General features: G+C 37.6%; 2 protein-coding genes across 7 annotated transcripts; both read left to right on the top strand.

Moving 5' to 3' along the window:
• Nucleotides 1–1,485: 1,485 nt before the first annotated feature.
• LOC126056620 (E3 ubiquitin-protein ligase MARCHF1) lies at nucleotides 1,486–9,592 on the top strand. 5 transcript variants are annotated; one of them, XM_049850337.2, is made up of 5 exons: nucleotides 1,486–2,307; nucleotides 3,128–3,238; nucleotides 5,544–5,631; nucleotides 8,315–8,417; nucleotides 9,307–9,592. In XM_049850337.2, exons 1-5 carry the CDS (start codon nucleotides 1,577–1,579, stop codon nucleotides 9,513–9,515), a joined length of 1,242 nt encoding a protein of 413 aa, XP_049706294.1. In that variant the 5' UTR covers nucleotides 1,486–1,576; the 3' UTR covers nucleotides 9,516–9,592. The 5 variants fall into 5 exon arrangements, with proteins under 5 accessions (XP_049706294.1, XP_049706291.1, XP_049706292.1 ...); XM_049850334.2 differs by having other exon boundaries at nucleotides 9,292–9,592; XM_049850335.2 differs by having other exon boundaries at nucleotides 8,315–8,450; nucleotides 9,328–9,592.
• A 1,465-nt stretch (nucleotides 9,593–11,057) lies between these two features.
• Nucleotides 11,058–20,326, top strand: LOC126056616 (uncharacterized). Of its 2 annotated transcripts, none has more exons than XM_064041186.1 (14): nucleotides 11,058–11,297; nucleotides 11,656–11,715; nucleotides 12,119–12,208; nucleotides 12,810–12,925; nucleotides 13,575–13,644; nucleotides 14,096–14,370; nucleotides 14,709–14,889; nucleotides 15,257–15,520; nucleotides 15,597–16,163; nucleotides 16,657–16,741; nucleotides 17,610–17,784; nucleotides 18,223–18,398; nucleotides 18,917–19,028; nucleotides 19,340–20,326. In XM_064041186.1, exons 1-14 carry the CDS (start codon nucleotides 11,228–11,230, stop codon nucleotides 19,496–19,498), a joined length of 2,400 nt encoding a protein of 799 aa, XP_063897256.1. In that variant the 5' UTR covers nucleotides 11,058–11,227; the 3' UTR covers nucleotides 19,499–20,326. The 2 variants fall into 2 exon arrangements, with proteins under 2 accessions (XP_063897256.1, XP_063897255.1); XM_064041185.1 differs by having other exon boundaries at nucleotides 14,706–14,889.
• Nucleotides 20,327–20,348: the final 22 nt, after the last annotated feature.

Here is a 20,348-nt window from a genome sequence, read left to right as displayed (position 1 = left end):
TTCCTGTATAATCGTCAATTTTACTCTTTTACTACAAAACTTTATGGAACAAATGTTCGAGTTTTAATGCTATTTGACTGTTGTATTCTTTTCTATTTATCTTCGTGACAGGGTAGCCTACTCAGTAACGCGGGGGGCGAGGGGGGAGCCAGCTAAATTTTAATTGATCAGGTATCTTCTTCACAATAAAACTATTACCATATGGCTAGAAAGAGGTCGAATCTTTTCCAATGTTCCTAGGGAGAGAATCATATGATCCCAAATATATACCGAAGAGCGTTTGGAAGGACTTGATGCTGTTCGAGGACATCAGTCTGCAACTTGCTCCGAGAAAATCTCATCGGATCGCAAAGCGCGCTTCCGTCATTTTCATATTTACGCATCATAGACGTGACGTCACGAGCCCCCACTCTCCGACTTTGTTGCGTGAAATCTCATTGTTATTATTGTTATTACCTCAAGAGCCTTTTCCCCAACTATGTTAAGGTCGGCTTCGATGCAACTGAGTACCAGTGTTTTACAAGAAACGACTGCCTATCTGACCTCCACAACCCGGTTACCCGCTCAACCCAATACCTCTTGATAAAACTGGTCACACTTACTGGCTTCTGACTACCAAGAATGTTCATTGACAGCCGGGACACACTAGGAATGACAGCTCCTCCAAAAACCGGTCATTGGTGTCCAAAATATTCTTAGAATTTGAAAGTACATACGAACTAAGAAAAGTTGCATTGGCAGGTACTTGCCAGACATGGAATCGAAGTCACACACTCATACTTGAGAGATTGGTTCTCTAAACACTAGGTCACCACTACTTTGTTATTTAAGGGTCCGCTCAGAAAGACCACTTAAATGCGGACTAATTAGAATCACTACTATGGTCACGCCTTTATTGCGTATTTATTCGCCATTGCGCTTTAGTTCTTAGCGTTTTGTTTAGTCTGCTGTGCTTTTGTCGTTGACGTGAAAAAGTTAAATATATGGAACGTTTCGAATGATTTTGCGTATTCCGTTGTTTTCCCGTCAACGGGCCCTTTAAATTCAACTGATGTTGAAGATCTGAATCGTCTGATGACGATTCAGATCTTTAATTTTGCTGACCCCGTAGTCGCCGGCATAAGGGACACCATCCGCGTACGAAGTCGCGGGCAGAAGCTAGTAACAAATAAAAATATGAGAAGTAATAAAGAATGAGCATGTTAGGAGTATTGTATTAGGTGACATACATACCATGTGGCCTTGGCATGGTTAAATATAGAATACAGATAATGACGACAGCAGAAGTAGAGGTATTATTAATTACTTTTATATAGTTCAAACTAATGGAGTCACAACTAATTCCTATTAATAGCGAGTATAAGTAACGAATCTACTGCAAACTGCAACGTGAAGTATTATTGCATAAAAACTTGTCCTTATAATACTCCTTGGCTCTCCAAAAAGTTTGCGAACAAAATAAAATAAGCAATTCAAGCCAAAACTTCAAATTGTTATGTCAAACACCGCATCATTCATACAAGATTTATTTTAACTATATTTTCTTTAAAATAATACAAATGGTACCTAAGTATTGATGGATAAAGACGAAAAAAATAAAATAACAGATGGAGATAAAACTACGACGAATGAAGTGAAACCGAGTGATGAAAGGAATCAAAGATCTAATACAAACGAAGATGCTGGACCATCGGGAGCAGTGAATCTGCCAGGGGCCGTTCACCATGCTAAAAACATACCACCGAAACCTGGCATCTCTAAATCAGAACATAGCATGAGGCACATAATAACAAGTAAAGATGTCACAAACGCACTAAAATCTCTAAGCTTCGGTGCTCCAGGGCAAGTAGTCAAAAATCTTAATCTGAAAGAACTTAACATCCCCATTCTTGACAAAGATGAAACATCAGAAAGAGATGAATCAACTACTCTGATAGATCTCAAGAAATTCATGGCATCTTGTTTCAAATTCAACAAAGAAGCCCCAAGCGCTATAGTATTGTCTGAAATCCCGAACGTGCAAAACGTTCATCCAGTGATAACTCCTGTTACTGCAGTAATACCACCACCCGATCCGCCAGAAATAGCGAACCCAAGTTACACGACCGTACAAACTGAATGTGTATCAATAAACACTAATGAAGTGATCATAACTAATGCTATTGAACCTAAGATATCGAAATCTGATAAAAAGAAGACTTCGGGCAGCCTTTCTGAGAAATCGGACTTGGGTATCACGGCAAGAGATTCGCTCTCAAGTATTGGGTCCAATGTTTGCCGAATATGTATGACGAGAGGACGTGAAAGGTCAGTAAAGAGAAAATCTATACTAATATTAAAAATCAGAAAACGTCGAGTTTGTTTGTAGCCGCCAATCTCAAGAAATGCTAAACCGATTTTAAAAAATCTTACAGTGTTAGATAACCCTTTTATCGAGCAACGATATAGGCTACTTTTTATACAAGTACGCGAAGTAGTTCAGAAGAAAGCGGGTGAAACCGCTAGCGGGACCTAGTTTAAATATATTAACCAAATGTTTATTTACTTAAAAAAGTATTGGGTTTGGGTATAAAGGATGTTGGCAAATCTTCTGGTAGGTTTCGATTATGTAACAGATAAGCGGGTATATTGGATATGTTACGTAGAGTGTAGAATATACAACATTGATTGAATTATATTGACATGGGTCTAGTCATGTATCCAGCTTCACAAATGAAAGGCTTGTTTAGGCAAGATTTTTTTTATTAAAGCCTAAGTATTATAAAAAGTTACACCATAGATTATAGTAACATACGAGTAGTTCACAGATGTTAAGTAGTTCTTGCCAAACTAAACCGAAGTGTACCTTGATTCGTTCAATCTAATAATTTGGAGAAACCGGACAGCCAAAACTGTACTTATTGATCTTGGTCTTGTCGTAATCTTCATCGGTTTACGATGAGAATGTAAAGTTTTTTTGGAAGCGCTAATCTCAGAAACATTTATTTCAAAATTTCTTTGGTGTCTTAAATTCATAGCTCTTACATCGAGGAAGGTATCGGCTTTTTTATCCGTACTGTGGGAAGTATTTTCCACGGGATGCGACTGAACACTAGTACAAATCTTAATGTTGAAATGTTGTCCTCAGGTTAATATCTCCGTGCAACTGCAAGGGTTCCCTGGCGAACGTCCACCTGAGCTGCTTGGAGCGGTGGCTCAACCAAGTGGGGAGAAACCATTGTGAACTGTGCGGATTCAGGTGAGTGCCACGAAAGTTAGATTTTTGTAAGCAGCATGTTTAATCACTTAATAAACTCTAAAGTGTAGAATTTTCTCAGGCAGGCAGATGCCTGGCGGCCTCTGACATCCAATCGTAACCACGTCGGCTTCATGTGACTTAGGGGCAGGGATTGGAACACGGCTAAGTTTCAGACTTCGGGCTGCTTTGTGTGATGATGATGATGACACAATGATTTTGGTCCAACCCCGGGATTGAAACCGGGACCTCATGCGCAGCAGTCGTTTTATACGACCAACGAGACAGTTAAACTGGCAAAAATACATGACATGAGCTCGATTGCAAAACTGCAAATGATCTAGCCCTCCTCCTTTGTAAAAGTGCAGTGCAGTAAATGCAATTCACAACATTCATTAAATCAAATCGGAAATTATGACAAAACCAAACAATAAAAAAAAATACGATAAATATCTTCAACAAACCCGAATAACGGCAAAAACGTTACTCTCAAAGTTTCCGATATCCGATTGTTAAAACTTATTAAACAGTTCCAAATGGAGTAGAACAGTTGGCCAACTTGCCGCGGGCTTGTTCGTTCCCTGATCATCAGGTAGGGTTGCCAGGTGTTAGAACCAGGTAATTATTCGCCTAGAGATGTGTTAAAAACTCTTTTGACAATAAAAAGTTTTATAATGAGAAGACAAGCAATCAATTTCCTGAACTGACTTGAATGCTGAAAAAATCTAGACGTAGATAGGAATTGATCCTTCGATTTGCGTAGTTTTTTTCTAATCGAATAATATTAATCAAATTTCAAACGAGTCCACTGACAATGTACTGAGTGGAGTCTCAGTACATTTTACAGGAGCTCTGATTTACTTAGGCTTACATACCTAGTACCTATGTACTTCAAATGTATCTATATACGTAAAGTTAAAATGAAAGTATGCGCCAAGTAACTTTGAAACCAACCCTGAAACCTTAGCCTTTTGACTAAAATTGCAAGGCGTACTTTAAACAAAAACATGGTCTTTATTTACAAGTAATTTTATTAATTGGCCATAAATCAATAACTCTGTTTTGCCACCCCTATATTCAGGTAGATCTGGTAACAATTTAAATTTAATTCTATCAACTGCAATATTGCGCGACTAGATTATGCCTTCGGCTTCGTTCGGACTGAATCGAAGGTATTTGAAACGGACAACTTTATTCTCAGTTACCTGTATTCATGTATCGATAATGGAAATTCGCAATATGTCATTGCTGCTTCGCTTTGCATTGTATTTCATGTTACAAACACGATTAGTAGACAATGAATTAATATGGTACACTCACAAGATTTCAAGAGTTATTAATACATACCTAGAAGTATGAGAAATAGAGTGCCACCGTTTCATAAGTACCTAAATGCGTAGGCACTGTACTTATTTTTTTATTGATACGTTAATCTTCTCAAAAAGAAACACCCTGTGTCAAACTAATTAGCAGAACTTGAATCTAAAATCAATAACCAATAAAATGTGCCGAAACGCGACTCGATCTTAAAATTCACATAAAAAAATAATCCCAATCCATTCAAACATAATTCAACCGATTAAAAAAGGAACACCACAGAGCAAAATAATAAAAAAGTTGATTCCGATAATGGCACAGATTATGAACGTCCAAGATAAAGAATCCTATTCAAGGAACGACCCCATTCATATGCTATGAATTTGTTAAAGAATTTAATACCGGCCCCGATTTTGGCGTTGGACTCTTAATTAAATGCAGCTGAGGTTCGATTAGAGGGGCAACTAATATCCCTCATTGAATTATTATGGCAATCAATCAATGTGACGTCACACCTGTTAACTGAATGAGATAGAAATGTGCATCACAATCAATCATTGTCGGTTCGGTAACGGGCATGAACCCATCCTTCGAATCGTTGGGAAAATGTCAAATATCTTGATGGGATAAAGTGTTGCTATTTAGTGGAAAATTGTTATTATTGAAAATAAGTACCTACCTTCTCCTCGGTGTACGTAATAAAAACAACTATTTTGAACTACATGATGTTCTATTCTGTCATTATTGGACTAACGTCTATTAAGATGGTCCATAATCGACCATCTTAAAACCCGTCTTATAATCCTCGAACCAATCTCTCAAAGAATAAACTGAAAGGAAAACTTTATAATGTCTCTTTTAAAAAAACCGTTTCGCTTCTACCCTGGCCTATATCCAACTCTCTATCGACATTCGAAACGAAATACCGCGCTTTTACCTTCCAAAAAGGTAGTACCTACACCGCCTCTGAAACCGTGCATTTTTTTCACAGCTACCCTGCGATCCGCACGCCGAGATACACGGTACTACAGGCGCTTCGGCTGTGGTTTGGCAATCCTAGAAACAGGAGCCATTTGCAGGTGAGACGGTTTACCTATGCATTCGAAATTTAAACGCTTGAAATAGGTCCTTTGGTACGTTAAGAGTTTTGAAAGGGCTAAGTCGCGTTGAACGGTAATTGATTTCGACAAAGTTTTTAGGATATTGGAACCTTCTTTAATAGTTGATGTCACTTGGGCAGGATTATTTACGTGTTCGTACAGTTTGGTAAACATAACAACAACATTTTGCGATATACCTAATCTTCTTGAAAGCCAATCTGATTGATGTAAAACACATTACCAAACATGATAAGGGTACATGCAATATCTGTCAATCACAACTGACAGTATATTAAAACCACCACGCATACATAAAGCATTCTATTTTCAAAAAATAACCCTGAACAACGTCCTATCCAAACAAATGTTCTCCCCAAACATTTTTTGAAGAATGTCACTCGTAATCGAGTGTTCCTACAATCGAGAACTCCTACAATCGATTATAATCTCGCGTCAGAGTGACGGCGTTGACACGTCAAGGGCATATTGAGTTCGCGTCTGTTAGGTTTAGGGTACTTTGTCCCAATTGAAACTGGCTTCCTCGAGAGCCTTTGAATATTTCCACGTTTTAAACTCGCAATCAAGCGGGTAAAAGGTTTGCTGAGGTATTTTTGGGACTGTTTTCTAATCGTGTTTGTCATTCTCTTAATTGCTTGTCGTAATTTCATTTTGTTATTTGTACAATCGTTTAATTATTGCCAGAGGAATTTTTTCTTGTATTATTGTAGAAACGCGTCTGCCCACCATTTAATGGAAACGATGAGCGGTAACACGTGATATTCAAGAGCCTGATTCTGATGTAGGATTTGCTTTGATGTCAATGTTACTCCATCCGCGCTCTTCCTATGGCTAAGTCCAACATTTCACCTTGGAGATGGATTAGCTTATATTGACATCAACCGGGTAAATGTGGTAAAATACATTTGCATCGGAATAAAAAAGTTCCGATAGAGATAAGCCCAATCACATTGTTTCTCTAAATAAAACTTCGAGGTCGCTCTCTTTGACAATCAGTCAATCCATCAATGTTATTGTAGGTATATCAGTTTGTTTCTCCATTACTGGAACTAAAAACAAACTATCCCAGTTATAGGTTCCTATTTTAGCCTAAGTACATAGCCGTTGACAACAATGTCCTCTCGACGCGCTTTACATTTTCAATATTTTGGTCTGAGCCGAGCTTAATCGTCTAATTTCAATGGAAATTTCACCGGCTTTCGATTGACACTCCAAAGTGTTTGGTGAAACCAAAGTCGATTAACATTCAAAATTATTTGATTAGACTCTAGATTGAAACTCGTAATGAATCAGTGGTGTTTCGATCGAAGCAGTTTCTAGCTGGTTTTATAGTCACCAGTCTTTATAATCCAATAAAAGATAGATATGCTTAATCCTTACCCAATCAAATCAATTTTCTCTATACTATAGGTAGGTAAGTATCAAGATTTATCGACATTCAGCAAACTATAATCAAAATGTGACATTGTAGACTGAACTACTTTCTTCTCCGCTCCTTTTATTAGCGAGGATATAAGAAAGAGTTATAGGAATGTAATGTTTTCCAGATTTTCCAACCTCAAACCATACCCACTAACTTACAACATAGTTTTGCAAACATAACATAAACAAAGTAAAAGACCCTTAATAACATTCAAGAACATACGTCACATCATTTAAAATTAACCGTCAAGTGTTTCTCAAACGTTGACGATATTTCACGCGCCACGCTGACCGCAAGATGGCGACGCAAAGATGGCTGACACGTCTTGACGTGACACGCATATATTGGATTTCTGTTGTCAGACTGTCATTTATTGAATTATCTTGCGTTGAACGTTGCTCCGGCTTTGTTGTGCTTCGAAGGATATAATATTGGATATGAGTTGGTATCTAAAGGGATTTTCGGAGGGTTATATTGCCCGGTTTTTTCATACCGTTGAATGCTCAGATTTATAGATGGATGCAAGTTTTTCAGATTTCTTTTTGCCTCTTACAAAGGCTAGAGGTATCTAGTATCGTAAACGACTGAGAAATCTACCATAACCATCTTCAGTATGTAGGTACGTGCATTATAATTCGTATTTTTTTTCTAATGAACTGTGTTCAGCCAAAGTTGTAGGTACCTAAGGACCGAAATTTGAAAAAACCCTAAAATTAGATTAGCAATAGCCGGTCTTTGTAAATCTCACAGTTGGTAAGTAGATGATGAAATATTCGCGCGATATAACACTGTCGTTGAAAATCTTCGGTCTTGGCCCAAAATTCCTCAGTAGGTACCACTTTTGACAAATATCCTTTTGACGTGGACTCCCCTTCGTTAGTTACAGCTATATTTCACTGGGGTACGCTGAAAAACAGTTTCTTGAATAGATAGGTATCTGTTGTAGGGTATTTTTAGAACCGTGTCAAAAACATTGGGGAAGAAGGAACCTTTTTGTTCAATGCATGCGTTTGATCTGTACGAAAGCTGTCCTGTACGTACGAGTACAAAAATAAATGGAGATAAAATCTATTTTGTAGACAATATAATAGTTGGGTACTAAACACAAGTTTTTCACGGTTTCCTTGGTAGGTAAAGTTTTTCAGTCAAAGGAAATATGTAATATCGCGTTCCATACAGCCTAAACACTGCAGGTTTTCATACCATACTTTTATTCCGCAGTCGGATTGTCTGATATTCTGGCTGCTATCGACCGTGACGGCTGGCCTCCTGGCTGTATGCATCGTCGGAACTCAATACTTTGTGATTGAGGGAACCAATTTTGGTAAGCTCGACGCAAGCGCTCGAAAAGAGGAAGGTGTGTTTTGTTTTTGCTTTTTTTAATTAAGTTGTTTTTTTAAGAGTTAAAAGGAAATTTTGCTGGTTGAAAAGAATGGGCCGTTTCAATTCGAAAATGGAATTTTGTCTTTTTTTTTGTATGAATCCTTTTTTCTGTTGTTATAAATGCAAAAGCAAAATTGCCTTTTGGTATTTTCTGATTGCAAAAAGCTTGCGCATATTTCATGGTTTTTATAATAATAGAACCTAATTGATTAAGAACGCTTTCATACAAGCGGGTTATGATGTGAATATAGGACGTTCGGTTTTTCTTCGTGACAAAAATTAACTATCGCGTTTCAAGTCATGGCCCATACGATCCGCGAGAAAAAGCTATCGGAAAATTCGCTTGTTTTAAAGCCTTCTGTAAGAATCCCCAATGTGTACCTACTTGTAATCCTAACATTAGTCCATAAAAATGCATTCCATAAAGATTTTTTATAGAAAATTACCAGTTTCCCTAATTGATTGTGAAGAGCATGTGAAATGCCAAGAGCTCTACAAAAATAATCTTGTAGTCGTCCAAGCAACCTCACAACGGGTTTGTGATCCCTTTATGATGCAAAATAGGATCAAAAATAACAAATGAGGATGAGGATGCTGACTTTAAACTTTGAACTTCAGGCTCCATCGCAGATGTACCAGCTTGTGGAATTGATTCTTCATTTAGACTTACCTATCCTTACATCGCGCGTCATCGCTTAACAGCTCAACCGATTGGCGATAGGCGGTACTGTGGAGTTCCCTAGGGTTGCGAATTATATCGCAAGCAAAAACGATTATAATTTAGATTACATACAGTTATGTTATGAATGAATCAGTTACTATCTTTCCAGGCATATCCCACCGGATTACAGAGACTGCCATGGACTTTTTCATGGCAATCGTTCTCTGCGGGTACTCTGTCACCGTCTACCTTCTCTGGAAGGACCATTACGTCATGTGGAATAGATGGAGACGGGCCAACGTCAATGTCAGACTGCTTCTGACGCCGGACTCGCATCCAGTACCATTTGTACCAAGAGCTAGGTATAATGTGGTTTAATTTCTTTATCGTCGTGTTATATTTAGCAAGTTTGTGTGATCAGTATTAAATATTATATGGAATGATTCTTAGTTTCAGGCTGTGGTTTTATTTCTTTCTTTCTTTCATTCATTTATCATTATATTAATCAGGGCTAGATGTACCATTCCCTTATCATTTTCATACTCCGTGCACCCAGACAAAAATTGTCTACCGAACGAAAAAACTTGGTTCTAGAGAATAAAGCATTCAATCAAATAAATTCTTCAGCTCTTTGTCTAATAATTTATGAAAGTTAACCTCCCTGCAATTGATTAAGTCCATAATATTGAACCATTTAGTTTGTCTAAATCGAAAGTCCAAACGAATGTGATCTTTGTAAAGTAGACATCTAAAGAGGCTCGCAAATAAACACACAAGCACGATAAACCCAAAGGTTTTTCAACAAAAGACCTTGTTTACAAGTAGTTACAGCGATAGCAAACGCCTATGATTTGCAGCCAGTGCTCTTGGCAACCCGCCAGACCCAGATACCCTCGAAGGTGGCTGTTGAGTGGCTTTGTAAATTCACCCAATGAAAAGATTAGATAGAGGAATAGGCTAGTTTCCTAAAAAATAATAATTAGTCCGTCTTGTAGATTGTCCAAAATTAAGCGATACGTATTTTTTCTTTTTTAAATTGGATCAGAACTTGTTAAGATATAGCGTGTTAAAGTTGAGTGTGACGTCACAAGTTGCTATAATTTTCAGGACACTGTGACGTAAAAGGCCCCCACTCCTAATTTTTGAAGCGTATTATCTTTGTCATTTTATGTTTAATTAAAAAAAGAAAAAATACGTATCCAATATTTTTTGATTGTCTAAAAAGCGGACTAAATATTATTTCATTATTTCGACCCTGGACACTACCCTATTTATGCAAAATCAGGTGTGTTTGCAAATTGGCGAGCTGCCATTGTGAATTAGCACGGGTTATTTAGGAAGCTCTGTTATTGAGTTAGGGATTATTTTGAAGCTTCGTCATAACAGAACCGTTGAATCCTTATTTATTTATTGTGTCCGTTTATTTGTTGCTTTTCACGTTAACACGGCTCGACTAATATGGATGACATTAGGCATGAGTGATTAGGCATAGATGAGTGTTATAGGGGATAGATTAATTTTCTCGTGGTGAACCGTAAGTTTCTATGTGCCAGAAGCTGAACACTAATTGTTAGACTTGTGCTAAGATACCGCCTGATAAAAAGCATGTGCCTATTAAATCCGAAAAAAAAAATTTTCATTCCGCTACCAATCTAAACTGAACGACGAATGCGAAGAGTGTGACTTTATTCTTCGATCATCATTTCCTTCATCATTTTCTTTTTGAGACAGTTTTAAAGTCAACAACACTACAAAGTATTCAAAAGTAATGAGGCTGGGAGTAAAATATTATGAACTATAGTAACCCTCACTAGAATTTTTCTATCATGTCTTTTAAGTCATTACTCCGCTGAAAATTCGTATGGATTTGTAACATAAATGTTAAATCTGAACGCATTTTTTTAGAAACTTCCAACTGACACATGAACGCACCCAAAAACAATTGGTCAATGGCGGGCCGCGTTTGTTGACTTTTATTTGTTGTTATAAAGGAAAACGTAAATTTTATTCAAAAATTCTATTGCATTAATACATATTTCGTATAAAAACAGTGCCTGTGTAATTTTAACAAAGTTAAATAAGACTGAAAGATGAGTTTTAGCTTCGGTTCAGCTACTACGACGGCTGGAAGTACTTTCGGCACTACCACCCCTTCTACAGGTAAATTTTCATTAATATTTCTGATTTAAAACTTTAAAATACAATTAAATCTCTTATTATATAACATACGCACACTCTACAAGTCGTTTTTGGATAATATAGTAAAACGCATTAACATTTTGACAAATTCTAACCTAAACTTTCCAGTATTACAAAACAGCATGAAATTCTACAATAACATTTATAAATTAATACCAATGTTCTTATGTATTCTCTTATATATCACATACAATAAAAATAATGTGAACAATTCCTATTACTACAAATTTACAGCTTGAATAGCTACATTCTTATGGGTGAAAGTGAAATTATTTTGTGCAATTTTCACAAAAGTTCAACAATTGAAACCATATTTCAGGGTTTGCATTTGGTAGCGGAGAACCAGCTAAGCAAGGATTATTTGGATCCGGAAGTACAGGTAACCATCCTCATCCTATCCTACTATAATATTATAAACACGAAAGTTTGTATGTATGGATGTATGGATGTTTGTTACTCTTTCACGCAAAAACTACTGAATGGATTTTAATGAAACTTTACAATAATATAGCTTATACATCAGAATAACACATAGGCTACAATTTGTAAACATATTGTTCGAAATACTAAACCAGCGCAGACGAAGTCGCGGGCACCAGCTAGTAAAACATCATAACACATTTTTATAGCAATATCAGTAGTGTTTTTTAATTCTTGATGACTCAATGATAAAATTGATAACATTACCTACCTATAACCAAAAAATACCTAAACATCTAAATATAAGTCAACATTTAGAATTTATTGGACAATGGAGAGTAATAAGTTTTTTTGTGTTACAGAAAACAAGCCAGCCTTCAATTTCTCAAGTCCGTCTGGCGGAGGTTTTGCATTTGGTGCTGCTAAAACTACTGCAGTAACATCTTCTATATGTAAGTAGGGAATAAACAATCTTTTATTCTTGTTTATTTCGTTATTGTTATAACAAACGTTATTACTTTATTACATTACAAAGACATTTTTACACTTAGTACTAACCTTAAGCAGGTTACAAAGAGTAGAAAATAAAAGCCTATCACATAATTGTTTTGCATGCAGAAATGCAAAAGTAACTCTGTATATCTGTTACATGTTCAAAATAATGAACTGATTAAAATTTTGGTCCATATAATCTAGAGGCCAACAAATGACTTCTGCCCGTTTTTACCAACAATCTCTTAATGTTTTCCTAAATAAGTTTAACTTAGAATAAGGGCTCCCCCAATAATAAAGGTTATAAGGGACACTTAAAATTTGGTGAAAACGAAAGTGTACCCTAAATGCTCCCTAAATTTAGGTATTTGTTGGTGAAAATAGGCATTAGACTACCCACTTGTGGGAAGTGGCTGAAGCTGGAACCAATGCAGGTCACTTCAACTTCCGTAAGGTCATAGATGGAGCTGCCTACATCTGTTACCAAATCTTGTCAAACAACAAGGAACAACAATTTTTCAATATTTCCATTAATAATTTTTGTTCTATTTTCTTGTCCAGTTTCCACACCAACGACAAGTGCAGCTCCTGCATTTGGTGCCAGTAAACCAGTGAACTTTGGAGGGTTCACGTCACCACCCAACCAAACTGTTGGCAGTCCTGGTTTCGGTCTTCAGGTTTGTAGGCTAATGTACTTGTAATGATGACTTGTTTGTAATAATGAACAAATGAGGACCTCTTTACAGCATTGTGACTGAGCTCTTGAAGAATCTTTAGTTAATATAAATAACCTTGCTTGGACCATCTCCCCAATGCTGGTAGGACACTATGACACTGCATATTGGGTGGCTCGTACCTAATCACATTAAATGCTATCCCATATACTTTATGATATTCTATGGCGAATTGTAAAAAAATTACCTAACCCATTCTTATTATTTATTATTTAAGTTTTATATTTGTAATTGCAAGTTCTTTGTCATTATCTGTATAGTATTTAGTTACAAGTAAATTTAATTGTTCTTAAAGATACTCACTGACCCCACAGTCAAACCATTACAACGGTTTTGTGGGGCTTAGCACATAAGATGAAGGCTACCTTTGTGATATAAGATAAATAAATAAATAATAAATAAAAATAAATTCAGTGGTTTGGCCTCAGGAGTCATTTTTCGTTTTCATATAATAATAACATATATTGTATTTAATTTAATGTGATTAGGTACAGCACACCTGATATGCAGTTTATGTCAAATTTTATATTGTAATTTTATAATATTGTTATAACATCCTCATAAAGATGTTAATACTAATTGTGTTTTGTAGACTGGAGGCGGCTCGCTTGTAGGAGGAACACAGCAACCAGCGCCGGCTTTCGGTACACCAACCACACAAGGTCAGTTATCTGAAACTATTCCATTCTATTTTAAAAATAAGTACACCAGGAAATCTCTCTCTCGTGTAAAATTTGCTGTTGCCTGTTAGACATTAGGCCTCTGCCTCGAATTTTGCGGGCAGCGGGGCGGCAGCGGCGGCGGCGCGGGCGGTCACCGCCTGACTGGAGCTCACCGCTCGTTGCCCGCCGCCGCGCCGCTGTGTTCGAGGGCCGGTCCATTTGATTATACGCGTAAGATCCTGCCGCTCCCGCGCCGCCGCCGCTGCCGCCCCGCTGCCCGCAAAATTCGAGGCCGAGGCCTTAGATTTGTACTCCTTTCTACATAATCTTCTACACTTAGTTTTTTTTGTTAATAGCTGTCTACTCAGGCTACACATTAAAGTAACACTCTTTTTCACGTGGTAAGACTACATTACAATAACATAATAACCTCTTCAATTGTTACTTCCAGCTTCAACCGGTTTCGGCTCATCCCCCAGCACCGGTTTCGGTTTCGGCCAGTCCCCACAGCCGTCCACCGGATTTGGTGGACAACCAGCCACTACCGGTTTCGGTGCACAACCAGCCACCACCGGTTTCGGTACACAACCAACTAGTACCGGGTTTGGTAGCAGTCCTTCAACCGGGTTTGGTAGCAGTCCTTCAACTGGTTTTGGTGCTCAACCTGCTACAAGTGGTTTTGGGTTTTCTACACCAGCTACCGGGTTTTCGGCTCCTCAAGCTAATGTGAGTATTAATTTAAGTTTTATAATAATCTGTGATTTTATTTGCTCTTTGTGAAGACTTCTGACTCACATATAAGTAAGGTTATGAAGAAACATTTTCTATTTAACCTATATTTACTAAGTTAGAATTTAACAAAGTCACACAATATCTTATCAATCACATTATTACATGTGACTGGATTAACATAAATTCGTGCCATCTTTCATAGCATATAGGTAAGCTGTTCTCTACCTTCAAAGAGAGACTTTTGGCTCTTAAACTATCTGTGTAATATACTGCATGTGACAGGCAGAGTTAATGTCCATTAAATATTTTTTTAATTTCATTTTTTTCAGCAGCAGCAACAACAGCAGCAACAGGCAACAACCACTGCAACAGCTCAGCCGACACAGTCGTTCCTAGGCGGAGGTACCACCAGTGGTTTCGGACAAAATGCCTTGCGTTCCAAACCTGGGTCCGCTTTCAGTTTCGGCGGGGGCACCACTACTGCGCCTGCGTTGGGCGGTGCTAGTACTACCAGTAAGTGTTTTTAAGTGTTTTGTCCTCATGACATTCAAAAGCAACCAGTCTAACCATGGTTGCTTCAGGAATAATTGTTAGTGTGAGTTACCGCAGCCCTGGTACATAAAGGGCTTAAGAAGGAACATGATGGGTTTTAGTCAGTAAGAGTCTGACACTCCCTCAAGTTGCTAGCTAACCCATAGCGGGAGGTCATTTGATGATTCCCCATAAAAAAAGGTAATTAAAAAGGGGGGTAAGCTGGGTTGAGGAAGTCAGATAGGCAGTCGCTCCATGTAAATATTGGTACTCAGCTGCAGCCGGGTAACACTGAAAGCCATGTCATTTGAACCAGCCAGATTTTGGAACAGTTATTTTTTGTTCACAGCAACCACACCAGGTGGTTTCGGCCAAAAACCAGCGACGCTCGGTTTCGGTACACTAGGAGCCGCGTCTTCTACACCTCAAACTGGTCTGACAGGTCAGGCCACTGGTCTAACTGGTCAGGCTACTGGTCTAACGGGTCAGACTACTGGTCTGACCGGACAGGCCACTGGTTTGACAGGTCAGACTGCAGGTCTGACTACAGCACCCAGTTTTGGTGCTGCCCAAACCGCCACTAGTACGCCGCAAGGATTTGGCTCTTTTACTTGTAAGATAAATTTTATTTGATTTATATAAATATTGAGCTCAGTTAAAACTAAGTTACCATACTTATCTCATTTCAGCACCAACTCCCCTAAACTTTGGTGGAAACCAGCAAACCAGTCAACCAACAACCGGTCTCAGTTTCGCTCCACCATCAACTGCGCAACCAACACTCGGTTTTGGTACACCAACAGCCACCCAATCTGGACAAACTGGGCTCAGTTTTGGAGCTCCAACAACAACACAGACCGGACTTAGTTTTGGAACCCAACCAACCACTTCTGGAGTAGCTACTTCAGGAACGGACAAACCATTATTATTGGGTCAAGCATTACCAGCTGGGCAGTTCCCTAAAACATCTGCACCATTAAGCTTTGGTCCGGTATCAACTGGTGCAGTGAGTGCCACTTCTACAGCACCTGTCTCAAGTGGACTTACATCTTGGTCCACTCCGGTTGCAACTACCACAAGTCAGCCAGCAACCGGGCTTAGTTTTGGAACCAGTACTGCAGCTTCTAAGCTCAGTTTTGGAGCTGTTTCTACGTCCGCCCCAAATGCAACATACGGGGTCAGTGTCGCTGGGTCTGCAGCTCAAATTGACTCTAGTTTTGGAAAACCTATTACGTCGGTCGTAGGCTCTTCGGCAGGTAAGAATATTTTTAAATTTTCATTTGTCTCTCAAAATGATACGAAGCTCCGAATTGCGAATCTACTCCTTTTTGAAAAGTAGGTTAAAAAATAATATGATGGTTCTACAGAAATTCCTAATTCAAATATTTAAATTCATGTCACGTTGACTTTAAATAAAATTGTCACACAAAAATTTTAATTTCAGCATTTGTTAACAAAATTATTAGTGATCTATTATAGAACTTACACTGATATGGATAGAGGTTATATTGCTTATTCTATTACCTCCAATATTGAAATCACAATATAATCTTGATGTTCATAGATTCTAAACAGTTTTAAAAATCCGCCATTTAAAAATTTTTACACAGTAAAAATATTAAATTTGCACACATTCAATTTTTTCGAAATGCCAAGAACACATACATATTTTTTAATCAAACATAGCTATATATGTAAATCATTTCAGCAATATTCCTTTATTTATATTCAAATTATTGTATGTTTCAGCATCGACCACCGCCCCTTCAGGTATAATAGCCCTTGGCAAGACTACAGCGACCACAGCATTGGCGTCACTTAGTACTGCTACTACGTAAGTAATCAATTACACTCAGTCAGTATTTCAATTACATGTAGAAACCAAAAAATAAGTAGGTAGGTACATACTTACATAGTCACAAAATGAAAAACAAGAATTAAAAATATATGTCGGAAGGCGTCATCAGGATGGCACTATCGTTCGACACCAGGTAGGGTAATCAAGCAAAGAGATAACTCAAAGAAACTCAAAAGTCAAACAACCTAAAAACTCAAACGTTTATTCAAATTAGTCAGAACAAAAGACAGCCCCCAAAACGCCCGCCCTTCGCCACTTCCTATGTGTTTTGGCTGGGAAGAAGAAGTGGCGGAACAAACTCCCCAGCAACACATGTCTGTCTGTTAGGTTAGAAGAACCATTACAATTCAAAAATCACAAGACTCTTTACAATAACACTAGGTACACTACACGTAACGAAAGGCAGTATCGAGATGTGCGCAGCACGACGACTTGACCAAGACTGAACTAAGACTGCGCTCCGCGGACGCCGCGCTGACCGCCACGACTCCGCCAAGCGCGCCAAATTGTTGTTTCACCGAACACGCCACCAGAGGGCGCGCTTGCGGCTCGTTCAGTGACCGTACTATTGACTATCTCCGACATATATATTATGGGTCCTCAATATACTTTTTTTGTTTGCTTGTATAAAGACTCGGAAATTACTGGTGAAAAATACTCACTGTTGCGAAACTATTACAGTCCCCATATGACATAAGGCTATTTTTTATACTAGCTCCTGACAACGGTTTCACCCGCATCCCGTGCGGACCTCTGCACGAACCCGGATAAAATGTAGCCCATAGCCCTCCTCGATAAATAGTAGTAGTAATTTAAACAATGAATCTTCCTAAAATATTTTCAGAACAACAGCATCAGCCCCAGTTCCCCCTCAGACTATAACATCAATTACCTTCGCGCAACTTGAAGAGAGTATCAACAAATGGACCCTCGAGTTAGAGGAACAAGAAAATGTGTTTATAAACCAGGCTACCCAGATCAATGCCTGGGATAGACTGCTTATTGCTAATGGGGAGAAGGTATGTAGTTCAATTTAGTATTTTAATTTATCAAAAACGGGGCCTTGTTATTAAAAAGGCTTGGGATACATATCTCTTTATGAGCCAATTGTAATCGCTTCCGAGCTCGCGTTTACGAAGACACATGCATACAAGTACATTTACGCATACAAATATGGTAATATGGTTTACCTGCACTCGGAAATATAGTTAAGTTAGACTTGCCGTGGCTATAAAAGTACTTATCTAACAATCTGTTTCCCGCAAAGTCTCCTGGTTGTTAATTGAAATACTGTTGCATTTACCCAAACACAATCTATTTAGATCAATTTCAAAACTTTTTATCAGCTTAATGCTGTATTTTTAGATTTTTTCAACAAATACATTTAAGTCGCGCATAAAACCGTAGGAAACAGCTAATTTATAATAATTACTAATCATACAAAATTATTTTCACAGATAGTGGAACTTAACGATGCAGTACAATCAGTGAAGAACGAACAACAAAGCTTGGAGCACGAGTTAGACTTCGTACTAGCTCAGCAGAAGGAACTAGAAGATTTGCTAGCGCCCATGGAAAAACAGCTGTCGGAGGAAACTGTGGACAGGCTCAGAGACCCCGAGAGAGAGCATATGTGAGTATATTTATTTGACTAAATTATTACCTTATTTATAACTAAGAACATAATTTATAGTATAAATAGTAGCATTTCCCCGCTGTTTTAAACTGCGTGCCGGATAAAAGACAGTCGCTTCTTCTTCTTTCGTGTCTATGACATGTCATATTTCGACTACACTTTGTCAGCGCAATATGCCACAGCGAAAGCATGGCCGGATGCGCTCATTAGGTCCTCCCGCGAGCAAGTTAGTCGCTAATAATGTTAATCTGAATTAGATGTAAAAAGTATCGTGAAAAATCCGTTCTCATAAATAGTTTTTGCGTAAAAGAGTAACAAACACTTTTTCATATCAGCCAATAATCTGAACTCTTGTGCCTATATTATAACATTTGAAAAGACTTAAGTACTCCCTACTTTATAGCATTTGAAAAGTTGGCAAAATTATTCTACACTCAATTCCGCTAGACGTTAGTATATAATTATGAGATAAATAAAAAGGTCCATACATTTGAAATAATTGGTTGTTGCTTCAGGTATTCGCTAGCTGAAAACTTGGACACTCAACTGAGACAGATGTCGGAAGATTTGAAAGAAGTTATAGAACATCTCAACGAAACCAATAGGAGTCAAGACAGCAATGATCCTGTAAGTAATTTATATTATTAATTTTATGAAGAATGGTAGAAAAGAGTGATCCTAGCTCAATGGCTGATTTAGACAGTATCAAGTAGTTATTTGAAGCAATCTCATAGTTTTTCCTGTACTCTTAATAATATTTGCATACTTGTCAGGTCTGTAGTAAAAATTATATAAGAAGAAATGGGAGAGGTGTAGGACCCAAACTATGGGTCAAGTCAGCTTCATTTCGCCTTCAGTTCACTGTTAATCACTTCAGTATACTTCAACAATCTAGATCCAAAAATAAAGTTTAATTCACCCCAAATCTTTTTTTCCAGATTGTTCAAATTGGTCGTATCTTGAACGCCCACATGTCGTCAATGCAATGGATAGACAACTCGATTGCACAAATATCTACAAAACTCGACCAACTGAAAGCTACCCACGACACGCTGCGGAGAGACAACGAGCGATCTTACCAACTCACTTATAATTGAAGTTTATTTACAATATTTAATGTTATATAGAATTTTAGGGCCGTGTTAGAAAACAATGGTCAAGCATGTAACAGATTTCATATAGACCATAATATGTCAGACATTATTTTTGGTGCGAAAACTACGAAAAGATTATTTACGCCTCAGCATTTTTCCCCTTTCAAATTTAAAGAATATTTTAAATCTAGGCGTAGCTGCGGCGGGACCCTAATTTGTATTAAAAGTAAAATAAAATCTAGCTTGAGAATTGAGTCTAACATGGGCCTTAGACTGTGCTAAATGATTCTGATTCCAATTAATTGAACAGTCATCACTTTCTGAAAAATAATAATTAAAAAATAAGTGGTGAAAACTATCGAAATAAAAAATGTACATAATAAAAATGATTTTGCATAACTATATCACATTCATTGATATTTGTTTTCATGTTAAATATGTAAAATACTTTCAGACTTATGAACAAAACAGTTTGTAGTATATTTCTGTTGATCTAGCTAAAATATTGTGATTTGACATAATACATACTGTGAAAAATCTAGCCAAACATAGTTTTCGCCAAACTCAATGTCGGTTCGAGGGTAAATTCTGATACATAAACATGGTTTCTGCGCAGAATCGCGCAATATTCCGAACCGCTATAAAGTTTGACAAAAACTATTCCTAATAAACTTTTATTTTTATCTTACCCAATTTTTGTTCTAATTGCGACGGTTTTTTATTATAATTTCTGTACCTACTTTGTTGATTATTGAAACCTGGACAAATTGTTTGTTAATTATTGTAATTCTTATAAAACTGTATTTCTGTGAAATAAAAGTAATGCGTTTATATTGGTGTCTTATTATCTTAC

The sequence above is a fragment of the Helicoverpa armigera genome, chromosome 24, assembly GCF_030705265.1.
Source record: "Helicoverpa armigera isolate CAAS_96S chromosome 24, ASM3070526v1, whole genome shotgun sequence".
Classification (NCBI taxonomy): domain Eukaryota; kingdom Metazoa; phylum Arthropoda; class Insecta; order Lepidoptera; family Noctuidae; genus Helicoverpa; species Helicoverpa armigera.
Note: the sequence above shows the minus strand (reverse complement) of the source record. Positions and strands in the feature narration are given on the sequence as shown.